This window comes from Dendrobates tinctorius, unplaced genomic scaffold (genome assembly GCF_039654945.1).
Source record: "Dendrobates tinctorius isolate UK_male_01 unplaced genomic scaffold, ASM3965494v1 ptg000023l, whole genome shotgun sequence".
NCBI lineage: Eukaryota > Metazoa > Chordata > Amphibia > Anura > Dendrobatidae > Dendrobates > Dendrobates tinctorius.
Window position 1 is genome coordinate 7,260,959 of NW_027361691.1, and position 15,124 is coordinate 7,276,082.

The following is a 15,124-nucleotide window of genomic DNA, read 5'->3' on the forward strand; positions in this document are numbered from 1 at the left end:
ACAAAAAGAGTGCCGAAAAACTCTGCTTATACACGAGTATATATGGTAACTGGGACATCCATGGGAGTTGCAGTAAGGGCATTTCCACATGACATCTTTTTCCAGGTATTCCGCCAGGGACATGTCTGATAAAATTAAGTCAGCAGTCTGTTCTTGCAGCATCTTCCACATTGAAGGCACTGACTGTTATGACACACCACAAAAGATGTCTGAAAGCAGCTTAAAAAAAAAAAAAAAAAAAAAAAAAAAAAAAAGATACGCTTATAGGGAAAACAGCCCACTAGTGTGCCACAAGTCACTGGTAGAGCAGATCTGGTTTTGCTAGCAGCGCTGCCATTCCTGCAGACACCTGGCAATCAAGTGATCGCCCATGTCGATGCATCTGTACTATTCTTGGCACTCATTGAGCACTATGTAGCTGGGAAATAGACAAACTAATAAACCACTTCTGTCTTCTCCCCAGAGTCCACGGCTGTGTGTCATAGCTGTGCCCTCAACCTGCTCCTGATATATTGCAGGAGCCTTAACCCACTGCAGTAAATGTAAAATCTCGCAGAGTGAAATCTCCGTAATTTACAGAACTTGGTCCTTAAAAGTAAATATGCATCTTGAAATTCATAAGATATCTCGTCCATTTGGAAATCCCAAATAAGTGATAATACAGCTGCAACAAGAACATTTAATCCCCCCCCCCAGGCTCTCGAATGCAAGGACCCTCTACTGATTTACAGAGCAGGACTCCAAAATAAGAAAAAACCCTGCTATAATGAAGTGGCGGTCACGCATGCACACAATGGCTTCATTCATTGTCTGTGGGACTGCAGAGATATTCTCCTGAAGGGCAGATATTGGCCTGACCATCTCTTTAGTGTCATCTATAACATTTTTCCGAACAAAAAATAAAGAAATATTTGGTGTGGCATTCAATCATTTTATTGAGATAATTACATATATACATTTGCATTCTAAATTACTTTTTTTTACACTTTATTTTGTATAAAACCAATAAACACAAGAACATACATTGTTGAGGTTTACATTTTACAAGTACAGACAAAAAAAAAAAAATCATACCATATGGTGAAAGTTGGAATAGTTCAACTGTTCCTACCCGGATACACCAACTTCCCCACAAGACAGTAAGACTTAAATATATTTATAGAGATGCATATTTTACACAGTTTGCCTACATTGTTCTTTGTAAAGAGCTCCCAAACAGTAGAAGAAACTTACAGAACCAAGTGATAAAAAAAAAAAAAGCTTTGGTTTCGTGTCAACACCCGTTCACGACAGAAATGAAGTCTGAGCCATTTTATGATAGCAGCGTAAATGTAGGGAGATACAAAGACACATATCGACCAAGACTTAAAAGGAGGCAACATTTAATGGAGATCCTTCATCTCTAATTCTAGAAACTTCCAAGGAGAATTCAGATATGATGCAGATTTAAACCAAGATGCTTTTAGATGTCCGAAACATGGCATCCAATAATGATCACATCAAGGACACGGATACCCAATATAGTTTCTGAAAAGAATCTATGGAACTGCAATATCTTGGAGATCGCAGCCTAGAACCCTGAGTTTTCAGAGTGTTTTTTTGGGGGGATCCAAACTGAATATTTGCATCACAAGACGACTTGAAGTGGAATATCAATTATAGTTTACTGTTCTCCAAACTTAGGTTCCCATAGATCTATACCATAACTTCTTAATAATTGTGTAATGGCAATACATGGCTGTACAGTAAGCTATGGACAGGCACTACTACGTGGCAATTTACGCGGACATTGGTCAATTGCCTTAGTATATTTCAGTTCAGGACATCATTTTCGTCTTATGAAACCAGAGAAGGTAACAGGATTAACATTATTGAAAAGTGATTGCAGTGCCCGGATGGTACAGAGCAAAAATTTATTTAGACAGCTTGGCCATCTTGAACATGCGTAGTGGCAGCATCCCATCAATCCAGGTGTTGGGTGAGGCAATCATTTTTTGCCACATGGTAGATTCTTCAGGACTTGAGTCCATCCAGTCAACTGGTGTCCCATAGCTCTTTCCTGGGGGGGATGGAAGTAAAACAGTCAGTTTCAAGTGTTAAGACATCTGAACCGTCTCCTGTTAATAATTGGTTTAACGACAGACCACATTTCTCCACTAATGTAAACGTTTAGGATATAGACAAAGGAATGAACCAACTACAGATGTCAGAGACTTGGTTTAAAGATGTTGCCCCATAAAAACCCTTTTTTGTATGATACATTGGGAAATATAGAAGTAAAAGCAGGATATCCTAATGGGAAGAACGTCTTTTGAAAGGAGTTTTATTCTGTCCCTTTCTGTAGAATACATTTACATTGTCAAAATGTTTTTGGTGATGACCAATATTTCATGTTAAATATTCACTGTGCAGCAAGCTGCAGCTTCTCCTTGTGATTCCCAGCCTGTCAGTCTGGAAACATTCCTTTAGAAGAACAGAGTGTAAAAACATAGGTTTTTGTCTATTGTATAGTGGTGTTCTATAGTGAATTGTGGTATCCAATAGGGCACAATAACAAAATATTTAGTTACTTTATAACTTTCTTGGGTAGGGGCAATAGTCTGTGCCCAGAAAGGCGGTATTATTTATACACTATACGATACTGTTATCTGTGCTAATTTTTAAAAAGGGAAGTCATCATAATAGCCCATTGTTTAAAGTTTATGTTACATATATTTTTGTAAGAATTTTTTTTTTAAAGCATGACAATATTTAATAGATAAGAAAAACACACAGTCTTCACACTGGGACTTTTTTTTAACTGATATTTCCTGTCCTTTTAGGAAGAGTTTTCAGCAGGCTCCTCATAATCACTGGCAGGATTACCTCATTCTCCTGTACAATGACATACCTATATACACAGTAGATAACAGGATCTACTAATAGGCAATGTCACTGCTCCCCTTCATAATGACCTTTGCACCTGCTCATTAGATGCGTCAATACAGAAGTTGGGGTCAGAGTCTTTTCATTGCTGCTGATGTACATGTGAATTTCCAGTAACAGTCTAAAAAAGCCTTAGTGGCCAATGTGAAAACTGCAAGATTAAAAAAAAAAAAAAAAAAAAATTAATACAAGAGGTTATTTTCCGATGATGGCTTCATTTTTACGTGGGTGTCTTGCCTTCTGGATTTTTGATATCTCAAAAACACAAGGGTGCTAGTCAAATTATTGTAGAGCGCTGCAGATGTACGAACACCTCTACATTGCACTAATGGGGCATTGCATTCAAGATAATCCCTCATCCATCAGACATTCATGACTTTCTCTAGAGCATTATTTTCACCGGAATCCGTGGTTCAGTGTGAATGTTATTTGTGAGCATTTGCTGGTTGTAATCACACCCATCCCATTATTTTTTGTACAAGTGAACCATCTCCGGTAGACAACTGTGCATGGGCTTCATAGGAGATAGTTACTTCTACTACACACTACAATACCGTAGTATTGGAGTATAAAGTATAAGGCCTGTTTCACACATCAGTTTTTTTGGTCAGTCAAAATCCGCTAAAGTGGCGGATCTGTTCCTGTACTGACCACAACGTTTGGCACCGGACCATTATTTTAACGGATCCGTCAAAGGAAGAATTTTAAAGGAACCGCTGCCTGGGGAGGGGGGGGGGGGGGGGGGGGAGAGGAGAGAGTTCGGCCATGTTGGCGGACGTCAAAATTTTGGCGGATCCGCAAAAAAAAAACGGATCCAACGGATGGCCATCCATCAAGATCCGCCGGTAATGCAACTCAATGGGAAAAAAACCGATCCGCAAAGAAAAATGGCGGATCCGTTTTTTTTCCAAAACAGCAGATTTTGACCGATGGACACAAACGGATGTGTGAAACAGGCCTAAGCGATCGAATGTTTACATATGAAAGACCCCTAAAAGAAAACAAACACAAAAAGTAAAAATATTAAAAGTATAAAAAAACCAACATACATTTTATTCGCCCTATTACGCTAATACAAAAAAAAAAAAAAGTTCTGGGCAGATTCTCAAAAAAAATTGTCCGATATAGATATATCTTTCTTTAACTTTATTTATTTTTTTTTTAACCCTTACAAGTTAACTCCATAAGTTAAAAAAAAGAAAGCATTAAATACGCTCTCGTACAGTTATGTCATGGGAAAAATATATATGGCTCTTGCGAGAAGAATGGAGAAAATAAAAATTGAAAAGCTACCGTCAATCTGACCTGCTTGGGAAGGGAATAAAATGCAGTTGTCACCTTTTCTAATTCCGGTGTACACTGGGTGCAGTAAGCTGCTCCAAGACGGATGGCAGCTATCATTGTAAATGTCATGCTTCTGATCTTACCCGTTCCCTGTCCGATTCTAAGACCTCCCAAGAAGTGATTAGTCAGTTTATTGTGGTCCCATACTGTCAGCTCCACGCAGGCTTCTCTCAAATCATCTTCCTTGAACCCATCATAAACCATCGTGTGGTTAAAAATAGGATTCGGTGTCTTGTCCACTGTGCGCGTTTTCTGACGACTTTTCCTACTTGTGTCCGGAAGTATCGTACTGTATACACGAGGAAATAGGTCAGTGATAAATCTGACATTACACCAAGTACAACTATGGAAATGGCATCAGACAACAAAAGACATAAAACTAGTTAATTACTCCTTATAAAAGTATTCCTGTAACGACACATTCAGACATCCCGGTCCAAGATCGGACGGCAATACATGGACTGGCAGTGGATCTCCTGACCAAAGCATGACTGTCACTCTCACAACAGGCTGCGAGTCTGCATTGCGGTCTAATCTTGGACAGATTTGCACTAAATGCGCTCAAATAGAAAAAGGAAATTGTATGGTGATGCCGAGAGTTGCTTGTTCCTTTGCCTATTGCTGGCTGCAGAATTAATTAACCAAGAATCCAGTGAACTTATTCTGACTTTGCCTCAGATTTTTTTTTCTCCTCTGTGTGGGTCTTCAGGTCACTTCATAGTTAGATGAACCTTGATGTGGTCATAGATCTGAAAGCAGCTCACAAGAGGACCGATAAGAGAGACATTCCATGACGCTTTTCAGTCAACCCATTCTGCAGCAAGCGATACGCAGGAAAAGCAAAGACATTCTAAATGCCAAATGGTGCTAAATTAATGAATACAAATAGTAGAAAAATATAAAAAAAAATATATGACGACTGTTAAAAAAAATATTCTTAAGTACATCCCTACATTTTGGAACAGGACAGCCCAAAAATTAGCGATGAATGTATCCGATATCGTGACTGACAATTAACATTTTGGGCTTAGTATTTTGACTTGTCTAAAAAAAATGAAAGAATATTCCAGTCGACATCAAACATGGAATGGAAGCGCCAGGTAATTACCATTTTACAAAGGAGTTGATCTTGTTTTCGCGAAGCATTGGCAGCTGGATACACTCCCGGATCCAGATGTGCACCTCTCCAGTTGTGTTCGGCTTTTTACCAACCTCTGTGATTTGGAACAGCATGATTATTATTTTGATTAGTATTATCTCAGAGTAGATGTTAAACGGTATTAACAGTAACAGCACCTACCAGACGGAGACACGGGAATGTACTGAAGAGACAGCTTCATCTCTCCTCTGTTCTCCAACCCAATACTGGATGCCAGGGTCTAGAAAAGACAAGTAATGCATGGAAAAGCAGTGATGTACAGCGCTACTAAAAGAAGAAATTTTGTTTTCTGAATTCTCATTCAGACTTGCATGGTTTTGTCTGTTGATGGTGTAGCATTTGCCATCATTTGGGCACCTACATATAGCTACTGGATGTGCAATACACATCTTGCTATCCTGTGGGCACCTGGTGCTATAGATGGGCCCTGTGCCATCACACCAGCTTACAAAGCATGCGTACCTTTGTTGGGGCCCATGCTCAACCTTTGAGCCCTTTCAACTTTACCTCCGTCTCGTGGTCTAGAAACAATCAGGCGATTACAGAGAGCACAAGGGCCCCATTTTGGCATGTGATACAAAATCTGTTCCACATTAGTTATTACCATTCAGTGGAAAACATGTTGGATTGTATACTGCGCCTTGGGCAAACTTGTTAGAATAAGGGCTAGTAAGCTGATCACAGGGTGCTCCGCTAAGCAAACTGCCAGCGATCAGCTTGCGCGATTCGCTACAGTGCCCCCATAGATGAAAAGGAGTATTAGGGCTTGTTCACACTGTTTTTGCCTCAGATAGAAAAAAAAACACACAACCGTACCAGCAAAGTGAGTGAGATTTCTCATATGCCTCTAATTTTTTTCCTTGTGGATTTGAACCAAATAGCTTTTTTCAAATTTTAAGCTGAAAGAATTGACACGCTGATTGGCAGTGTTCGTCACCCATTCAGCTGAATGGGGGAAAAAAACGCACACACAAAAAAAAAAAAAAACAAACAAACATTAAGGCCTGTTTCACACATCCGATTGTCACCATCAGTCAAGATCAGCCGATTTGCAAAAAAAAACAAAAAAACGGATTCACCATTTTGCTTGGCAGATCCGTTTTTTTTCCCCATTGAGTTGCATTACCGGCGGATCTTGACGGATGGCCATCCGCTGGATCCGTTTTTTTTTGCGGATCCGCCAAAATTATGGCGTCCGCCAACATGTCTGGACGGACAATGCAACGTTTTTCCGCATTTTACATTGCACATGCCCGGAGGACTTGCCTCGGCCGCAAATTTAACCCTAAACTCTGTTCTGGCGGCTGAAGTCTCTCGTTCCTTTAAAGATTCTTCCTTCTCCGGATCCGTTAAAACAACGGTCCGGTGGCAAACGTTGAGGTCAGTACTGGAACGGATCCGCTGCCCGCCATTTTAGCGGCTTTTAACTGACACAAAAAACTGATGTGTGAAACAGGCCCAAGAACAACTCCGCGCTTTTCCTGCCAATATTCTTAATTTTGCTGCACAAAAATGTATTGCTAAAACTAAACGTGTGCACATACCTTTACACAGTCATCACAAGTCAACGTGCCATCTGCATATTGCATTGGAAGGCAACAGCCTAAGGCTGTGTGCACACGCTGCGGATTTTGCTGCGGTTCCGCAGCGGTTTTGGCCGCTGCGGACCCGCAGCAGTTTTTGCTGAGGTGTACAGTACCATGATTCCCTATGGGAATCAAAAACCGCAGTGCAGACGGTGCGGAATTTTCCGCGCGGATTATCTGCAGTTTTCAATCCGCAGAAAGAATTGACATGTCAATTCTTTCTGCGGATTCTGCTGCGGTTTGCCATCTCCTCCATTGAGGAGATGAAAAACCGCAGGGCAAAACCGCAGAGCAATCCGCAGGTATTTTGACCTGCGGTTTCACCTGCGGATTTTACAAAATCCGCGCTGATGAATCCGCACCTAATCCGCAGCGTGTGCACACAGCCTTAGGGCTTTGTCACATGACCATTTTTTTCACATACATTTAACCAGACGTGGAGAAAAATTAAAAAAAAAAAAAAAGGAGAAAATTCTCCACCTTCTCCTTTGTCAGTCCATTAAAAATTGGAGATGTCCCACTTTTTTTTTTTTTTTTATTAAACAGACCTATAGACTTTTCATTGCAGATTGAGCCAACACTAGTATCAGAATCGGAAATATCTCCGATTTTTCCTCAGTTCACTCGTCCGATAGGAAAGAGAAGAAATCGGACATGTGTGCGACCCTCAAAGAATATCATAGATACAAGTGCTAAACGTGAAAACCGTGGCTAGCAATCGTACGGGAAGATCGGTTGTGCGCACAGGCCTCATGTAAGATCCTCTTTGGAGTGACTTTATTCCTTCAGTTTCGTGACTTACCCGCGGCTCAAGTGGGTACCAATTCTTCTGCTTATTTTCCCATTCCCAATTAGCCAAATTCTGGTTGACTTCACCCAGGAAACTGTTCCGGCCAAGGACATCACGGTGCCACACAGATAAGTTCAATGTTTGAGCTTGAAGGGATTCTTTCGGGATCTTATACTGGACCAAAAAGAAGAGATCTCAGAAAAGACAGCACTATGGCATTGTCACATTTTATACATATTGTAGACCTAAATGCATGGCTACTTGGGGCCAATGGGCGCTAAGTAGAGGCCAACAAACTACTCTACATTGGCCGAAGCATCTGGATTGAGAGAAAATGCCAGAGAATTTAATCTTTACCTCTAGTGAAGAAAAGCATGGCTACAAAGGTCAGTAAACCAGAGATAATAGCATGGATGTCCACCAGTATGGAAAAAAGTTATAACAAAGGACCTGCCTCCATAATGACGTCTTACCCTCAGTATTTCATTATACACAGGATTCAAGGTTTTCTTCTTTACTGCAGTTTTCCTTTTTCCCATCTTTGCCTTTTCTGGAAGCAAATAAGCCTTCACATACCTGCAATAGATAGCAGATGTGGTTTTCTATATTACTCCATATGCATAGAGAAGAGTCTCATGGCCAGTTCTTGTCGACTATTGAAATTAACGGAAAATTTTTCAGTTGCAAAAAACCCTCATGACCAAGGATTCAGAAAACATGAATTTTTGTACTTTTTTCTCCCACCAATTGAGCCACAGCCTAATCCTCAAGTCACACAAACGTCAATTCTCATGTAAAAGACTCCCGCAAATTCCAGACATCACTGTGTCCACAGGATAGGTGATAACTTAATAATCAGTGGGGATCCGACTGTTTGGCAGAGCGGGTCCCTTATACCTGCAAAAGACATCAACAAACTGGAGCAAGTTCACAAAAGAGCGACCAGAATGGTGACCGGTCTGCAAACCCTGTCTTATGAGGAAAGGTTGCAGGATTTGGGAATGTTTAGTTTGCAAAAGAGAAGACTGAGAGGAGACTTAATAGCTGTCTACAAATATCTAAAAGGGCTGTCACATTGTAGAAGGATCAACTTTATTCTCATTTGCACAAGGAAAGACTAGAAGCAATGGGATGAAACTGAATGGGAGGAGACACAGATTAGATAAAAAAAACTTTGACAGTTAGAGTGATCAATGAGTGGAACAAGCTGCCACGAAAAGTGGTAAGTTCTCCTTCAATGGAAGTCTTCAAACAGCGGCTGGACAGACATCTGACTGGGATGATTTAGCGAATCCTGCTTTGAGCAGGGGATTGGACCAGATGGCCCAGGAGGTCCCTTCCAACTCTACGATTCTATGATTCTGTGTGTGAATCTATTACTTCCCTGTAATGAAAGCAGGCCATAGAGAATGAATGGAGCGGCAGGCAAGCATGGGCACTGGTGCTCCATTCTGCTGAGGAGTGCAGGTCCCAGCGGTAAGATCCCCACCTATTCAGTGCATAGGTAATAACGTATTCTCCCCGAGAACCTCCTTTAAGGCTCCCCAAGTGGTTTTCTTCCTTAATGTGTCCATTAAATATAAAATTCCAGAACATCTTTTTTCTTTGAACCCTTGGTTGTCACATTCGTCTATTCTTTGGCAAATTATATTCTATGAGACTGTAGGCATATACCCTTTATTCCTTACAGACTATGGGCATGTGCACAGTATTTTTAGGGAGGTATGCCCCATAACCTACCTGAGGAAGCACTAACAGCAATTAGCAAAACAATGAAAATATGTACTGCAGTGTAAAAACGTCATAAAGATGCTTCAGGAAAAACACCGCCAACATATTCACGAAGAGTCTTCTGCTTGAAAAACTCTGGTTCACCTGAGCTTAAATGATGTCGTGCGCACATGCCCTAAACTTTAGGGATATACTGCCCTTCTACCAAGGTGTTTCTCAACATACTTTTAAGATATTACATACAGTTCCATAGCAGCCAGTTTGTCACAGGTCTTTAGGTAAGATTCAGTGGACAATTGCGGAGATACTTTGTTGGTTGGAGATATCCCCCCCCCAATCAGTCCCATTAGTCGCACTCACGGGTCAGAACGCTGCTTCTTGACATCTGCTGCTGCCAGGTCTTTGCATTGGTAGATATAGATGAGGAACTCCTTCAACTGCTCTGCATATTCAATGGAATATTCAATGTTTCCTTTAATGTCCACATTGCCAAAGTCACCGCTGTACACACTCATGACACTTCCACTAACCTGGAAACATGAACATTAGTAGCAATTATATACCACAGAAAGGCAGCAATACACCCCACCCAATACATACAGCTCTGGCAAACATTAAGAGACCACTGGCACAGTTTTATAAAAATCAGCTTCTCTACATGTCTGACAGCCATTCCGTTCCAGTGTCAGTTGAATTCCAACCAGAGTCCACCTCTCATTCTACTTAATGTGCTTCTGATTAGGTGATCACCTGATCCAAATCTTATTTAACGAAGGAAAGTATAAAAAACCCTGCTGAGGCGTTCACAATCCTCTGGCAATAGGACAAGCTGGATGGCAAAACAAGTGCTAGTAATATCCCAAAAGTAATAGGACTGAAAAAATAACAACCATGCCAAAGGAGTTGAAGAGTCTTGAGTGAGGAAAAGAAGGGCTCAATTCTGGCTTTACTAGCAAAGAGATACAGTGAGCGCCATGTTGCCTCCATTCTTAAAATTTTTAAGACGGCAGTCCATTACAAGGTCAAGCAGCAGACATTGGGGACAACAAAGCTACAGACCGGCAGAGGGCAACAATGACTCTCCACTGACCAGGATGACCGTCATCTTATTTGAATGTCACTCAGCAACCGCAGGATGACATCAAGTGACCTACAAAATAATGGCAGCTGGGGTGAAGTGCACGGCAAGAACAGTTCATAACAGGCTCCTAGAAGCAGGGCTCAAGTCATGTAAACCTAGAAAAAAGCCTTTCATCAATGAGAAGCAAAAGGAGAGCCAGGATGAAGTTTGCCAAAGACCATAAGGATTGGACCATAGAGGACTGGAGTAAAGTAATCTTATCTGAGGAGTCTAATTTTCAGCTTTGCCCAACACCTGGTCGTCTAATGGTTAGACTGAGACCTGGAGAGTTGTGCAAGCCAGTGTCTTTCACCCACTTTGAAATTTGGTGGAGGATCGGTGATGATCTGGGGATGCTTCAGCAAGGCTGGAATTGGGCAGGTTAATTTTTGTGAAGGACGTATGAATCAAGACGCAAACAAGGTTATCCTGGAAAAAAACAGTTGATTCCTTCTGGACAGGCAATGTTCCCCAACTCTGAGGACTGTTTTTTCCAGCAGGACAATACACCATGCCACACAGCTAGGTCAATCAATGTGTGGATGAAGGACCACCACATCAAATCCCTGTCATGGCCAACCCAATCCTCAGACCTGAACCCCATTGAAAACCTCTGGAATGTAATCAACAGGAAGATGGATAGTCACAAGCCATCAAACAAATAAGAATGGCTTAAATTTTTGTACCAGGAGTGGCATAAGGTCACCCAAAAGCAGTGTGAAAGACTGGTGGAAAGCAACCAAGACGCATGAAAGCTGGGATTAAAAATCATGGTTATTCCACAAAATATTGATTTCTGAACTCTTCCCGAGTTAAATCATTAGTATTGCTGTTTCTAAACTATTAACTTGTTTTCTTAGCATTATTTGAAGTCTGAAAGCACTGCATTTTTTTGTTTAGTGCTTGGAAATTCAAAGACATGTCAGTAGTTTATAGAATAAAAGCGCAATTTACATTTTACTCAAAAATATACCTATAGAGAGAAAAGTCAGACAAGCTGAAAATTTTGCAATGGTCTCTTAATTTTTCCCAGAGCTGTATGTGTCCACCATCACCTTCCCATAAATTTCAGAAATAGGGGTTACCCAGAGCTTCCCACATCAGAAGTGAATAGCGTCGATGTTCCAACCTGCATGATCAGCATGAATTGTGCCAAAAGTGTGTTAGGACAGGACACATGCACAATACCTGGTGATTGTGCAAAAGGTCTCGGCAGGTGAGTGGGTTGTAATAAGGTGTTATCCGGACATGCCTGTGTTCTAAGAGCATTTTCGGCATGCTCGAAAAATATGTTCAAGTTCCTGCAGCTGCAAGCCTTATGGCTGTTCGACAGCCACAACACATGCAGGGATTGCCTAATAAACAGGTAATCTATACATGTGTTGTGGCTGTCGAACAGCCGGAAGGAAACATTTTTCGAGCACAAGAGCATGCGCAAACATCTTATCCGAGCACGTTCACTCATTACTACTTACAAGCTCTTTCCAATGGACCTTGCAAGTGCCACACTCCTTGCCTAGGATATCTGCCACCACAGACTCCAGATGGTGGCTGGTAATCTAAGCAATAAGCTGTAAACTATAAAGTTAAAAATTCCTCTCGAGACTGGAGAGTATTTTTAATAAGTAATAAATAAGTTTTGTTTTTACATGCTCTTTGCAATTTTTTTTTTCTTATTCATGATTATGAGAAAACTCCAAGATTATAATGTCTGATATCCTGCAGCCACCAGGGAAGTTTAGGCGTTTAACAGGTGGGTTACTCAAGTCGTTCAATTATGGTATATACATAGGACATGCTTTAAAAAGGGGTATTCTCATCTCCAAGATGTTATCGGAATAGTTAGTAGGTGTGAGAATAATGATGTCAGCAAATACCTCCAATTAGAAATGTAGTATAGATTTTCTGATTCGCTAGGTCTCTTTCCTCTTGTTCAGTCATTGCAGGACCTTAGGTATCCATGGTTATGACCACTAGCAACTAGCTAACTACCACTATCAGTGGCCAGAACCATGGATACCTAAGGTCCTGCAATGCCCACACATGAGAAAAGACATCGCGAATCAGAAAAACTATACTACATTTTTAATTGGAGGCATTTGCTAATATTACTACTATACCTCCTACATATTGGGATAGGATCTTGGAGATGGGAACACCACTAAGTATATTAGATGTGGATTCCACAACTTTCTTCAGAACGCACGTCGTCGTCAGTGGTAAGGTGGTCGGAATTTTCATTATTTTGTATGGAACTTTTAGCCACTTCTACACTGACAGCAGCGAGAGATGGGGCCACATTCCACATTTCTTCATATGCTGTCAACTCCCCCTGGTGGTGGCTGCAGGCAGACAGAATTTTGAATATGAAGGGGATTTGAAATTTCACCCACTAAATAGTACCAAAATAAATGAGCTTTCTACCCCTTTAACTGCCAAACAATGATCACTGGTTACTTCTGAATAGCTGAACAGTCTCCCAGAGGGCTAGGTCACAATTTTATTATAATGAGATATAGATAGATAGATAGATAGAGAGAGATTATATATATATATATATATATATATATATATATATATATATCTCCTCATATCAAAATATGATTGATAAGTCAGCAAATTAGATGTAATAGTTTAATACAATCTCAAAGCCCATTAAATAGACTTTCCTACTGTCATATAACCCCCCCCATTGCCTGCAATACCATCATTAATTGATTATTAATTATTATTGATATCAATTCATTCCAGAAGCACAGAGACAGATTAGTAGAAGCACAGAGTTACGCTTTACATACAGAAGACATTGACGCCATGCCAGACGAGCCGCTAAGATTGGTTAGAGAGCTTGGGCTCTTCTTGTGCCTGCCAATCTGAAAACTGCTTTCTGATGCGGAGTCTGTCTCTCTGCCATCAGTCTAGAAGACATCACATTAGAGACAGTCACTGGACATATTCAAAAACAAGACAACAGGTTATAAAAGGTGACATTGTGGGAGTCATGCGGACCCAATTGCCGAAAGGGCTATTCACTAAAGCATAAAACAGGCGGAACACTGCAGGCGTAAAGAAGCATTACACAATTCTTCTTCTCCCCAAGTTTGGACCTCTAATTGACTTCCATGAACAGAAACACTAAAGCAACCTGAAACTGAAAAGTGACTACATGTCTCATGTATAAAATCAAAACTATCTGGTGGCCTTGGTTTGCTTGTTGCTACCTCCTTCGCCGCACAGACTGGCGTTCCTTTCCTCTTGTTCCCACGTTGGCCGCCCCAATGGCATGGGAGGCGTTTTGGCAAGTCCAAAATATGCTTCTTACCATTTTTCTTATCTCACAGCATAGGGAATACCACTGTACTCCTCATAACCAACTGTGGTGGCCATCTTGAAAGCAGGAAGAAAAGGATTGTCAACCTGAGCATCGCAGGCAGCGGGAGGAGGACTAAGCATGGGAAGTTCTCTTTCCAGTCCCATGTAGAAGGGTCACTTCAGTTCACATTAAGAATCTGAGAATCCACAGATGCAGGACTTGCTACAGTGTAACAGGAGATGTCTTTAGCCTCTGAATGTAACCCTAAAGCTGGGGCTGCAACATCGCAGCACAGTGAAAGTGAAAGGGGTGGTTGCATAGTTTGTGACCCGTAAGCACAAGCAACGAGTCTCAAAAGTCAAAACGAGTTGGATTTTTAGCCACTTACTCGTCGTGGTACCTTTTGGGTGGCCATGAGACCTATTGACTTGCACTATGCAGTATAGAGTGATCTTTGGCCACGCAAAAAGTTGCCCAATAGCCCCAGCCTAAGGCTAGTTTCATTTGCTGCAATATGACCACATATCATTTATTTTATGGCAACAAGACCAGGTCCCAGAGAGTGGGGGGTTTACCTAGATCTCACTGCCGTGTTATGGCCACGTGAGACTACTCCTAGACAAAGTGAACTAAACGTAAGCCTAAAAGCACTACATAAGGCCCTGGGTATCAAAGCAATATATATACAGTATATATATTACACATTAGCATAAACCGTTAATGCTCAGGTTTACCAGTTAGTATTATCTTGCCATTACGTTACAAAAACATATTTTACTGACAGACATGCATTACATGCGCAGACAGATGTGGCAACAATGGAGGATTGCTGGACAGGTGTTAGCCCTTCATTTAGTAATGTGACAACACAGACTGGAGTACAAAGCATAAAAGGGGGAGGATAATAACGATATATAGGCAATCCAATTGTCTATACATTATCACCGTGTGATCGGCAAGTCAATCATTAAACCTGTCATAAGCAGCTTTCCTAATATTTAGAGGGTTTTCATTTTTTTTTTTGCTAGAACAATATATCACTCAGGTTGCTTTGGGGTTCCTGCAACGGACCTGCAATAATTGCCATTTACTCTTCTACTCCGTATGCTAGACAAGATATTTCTGCAGGCTTTACGGTAAAGGGGGGTGGGTTTAA

General features: G+C 41.1%; 1 protein-coding gene across 14 annotated transcripts in view; it reads right to left on the bottom strand.

The window, feature by feature from the left end:
* Nucleotides 1-910: 910 nt before the first annotated feature.
* Nucleotides 911-15,124, bottom strand: part of SYTL2 (synaptotagmin like 2) — a 135,203-nt gene continuing 120,989 nt past the window's right edge. For all 14 annotated transcript variants that reach the window (XM_073569208.1, XM_073569210.1, XM_073569211.1 and 11 more), the window contains 8 exons: nucleotides 13,454-13,573; nucleotides 9,896-10,065; nucleotides 8,278-8,380; nucleotides 7,817-7,978; nucleotides 5,570-5,648; nucleotides 5,378-5,483; nucleotides 4,353-4,558; nucleotides 911-2,059 (listed from right to left, as the gene is read on the bottom strand). In XM_073569208.1, the coding sequence (XP_073425309.1) occupies nucleotides 1,914-2,059; nucleotides 4,353-4,558; nucleotides 5,378-5,483; nucleotides 5,570-5,648; nucleotides 7,817-7,978; nucleotides 8,278-8,380; nucleotides 9,896-10,065; nucleotides 13,454-13,573 (1,092 nt within the window). In that variant the 3' untranslated portion in view covers nucleotides 911-1,913. The remainder of the gene's footprint in view (nucleotides 2,060-4,352; nucleotides 4,559-5,377; nucleotides 5,484-5,569; nucleotides 5,649-7,816; nucleotides 7,979-8,277; nucleotides 8,381-9,895; nucleotides 10,066-13,453; nucleotides 13,574-15,124) is intronic.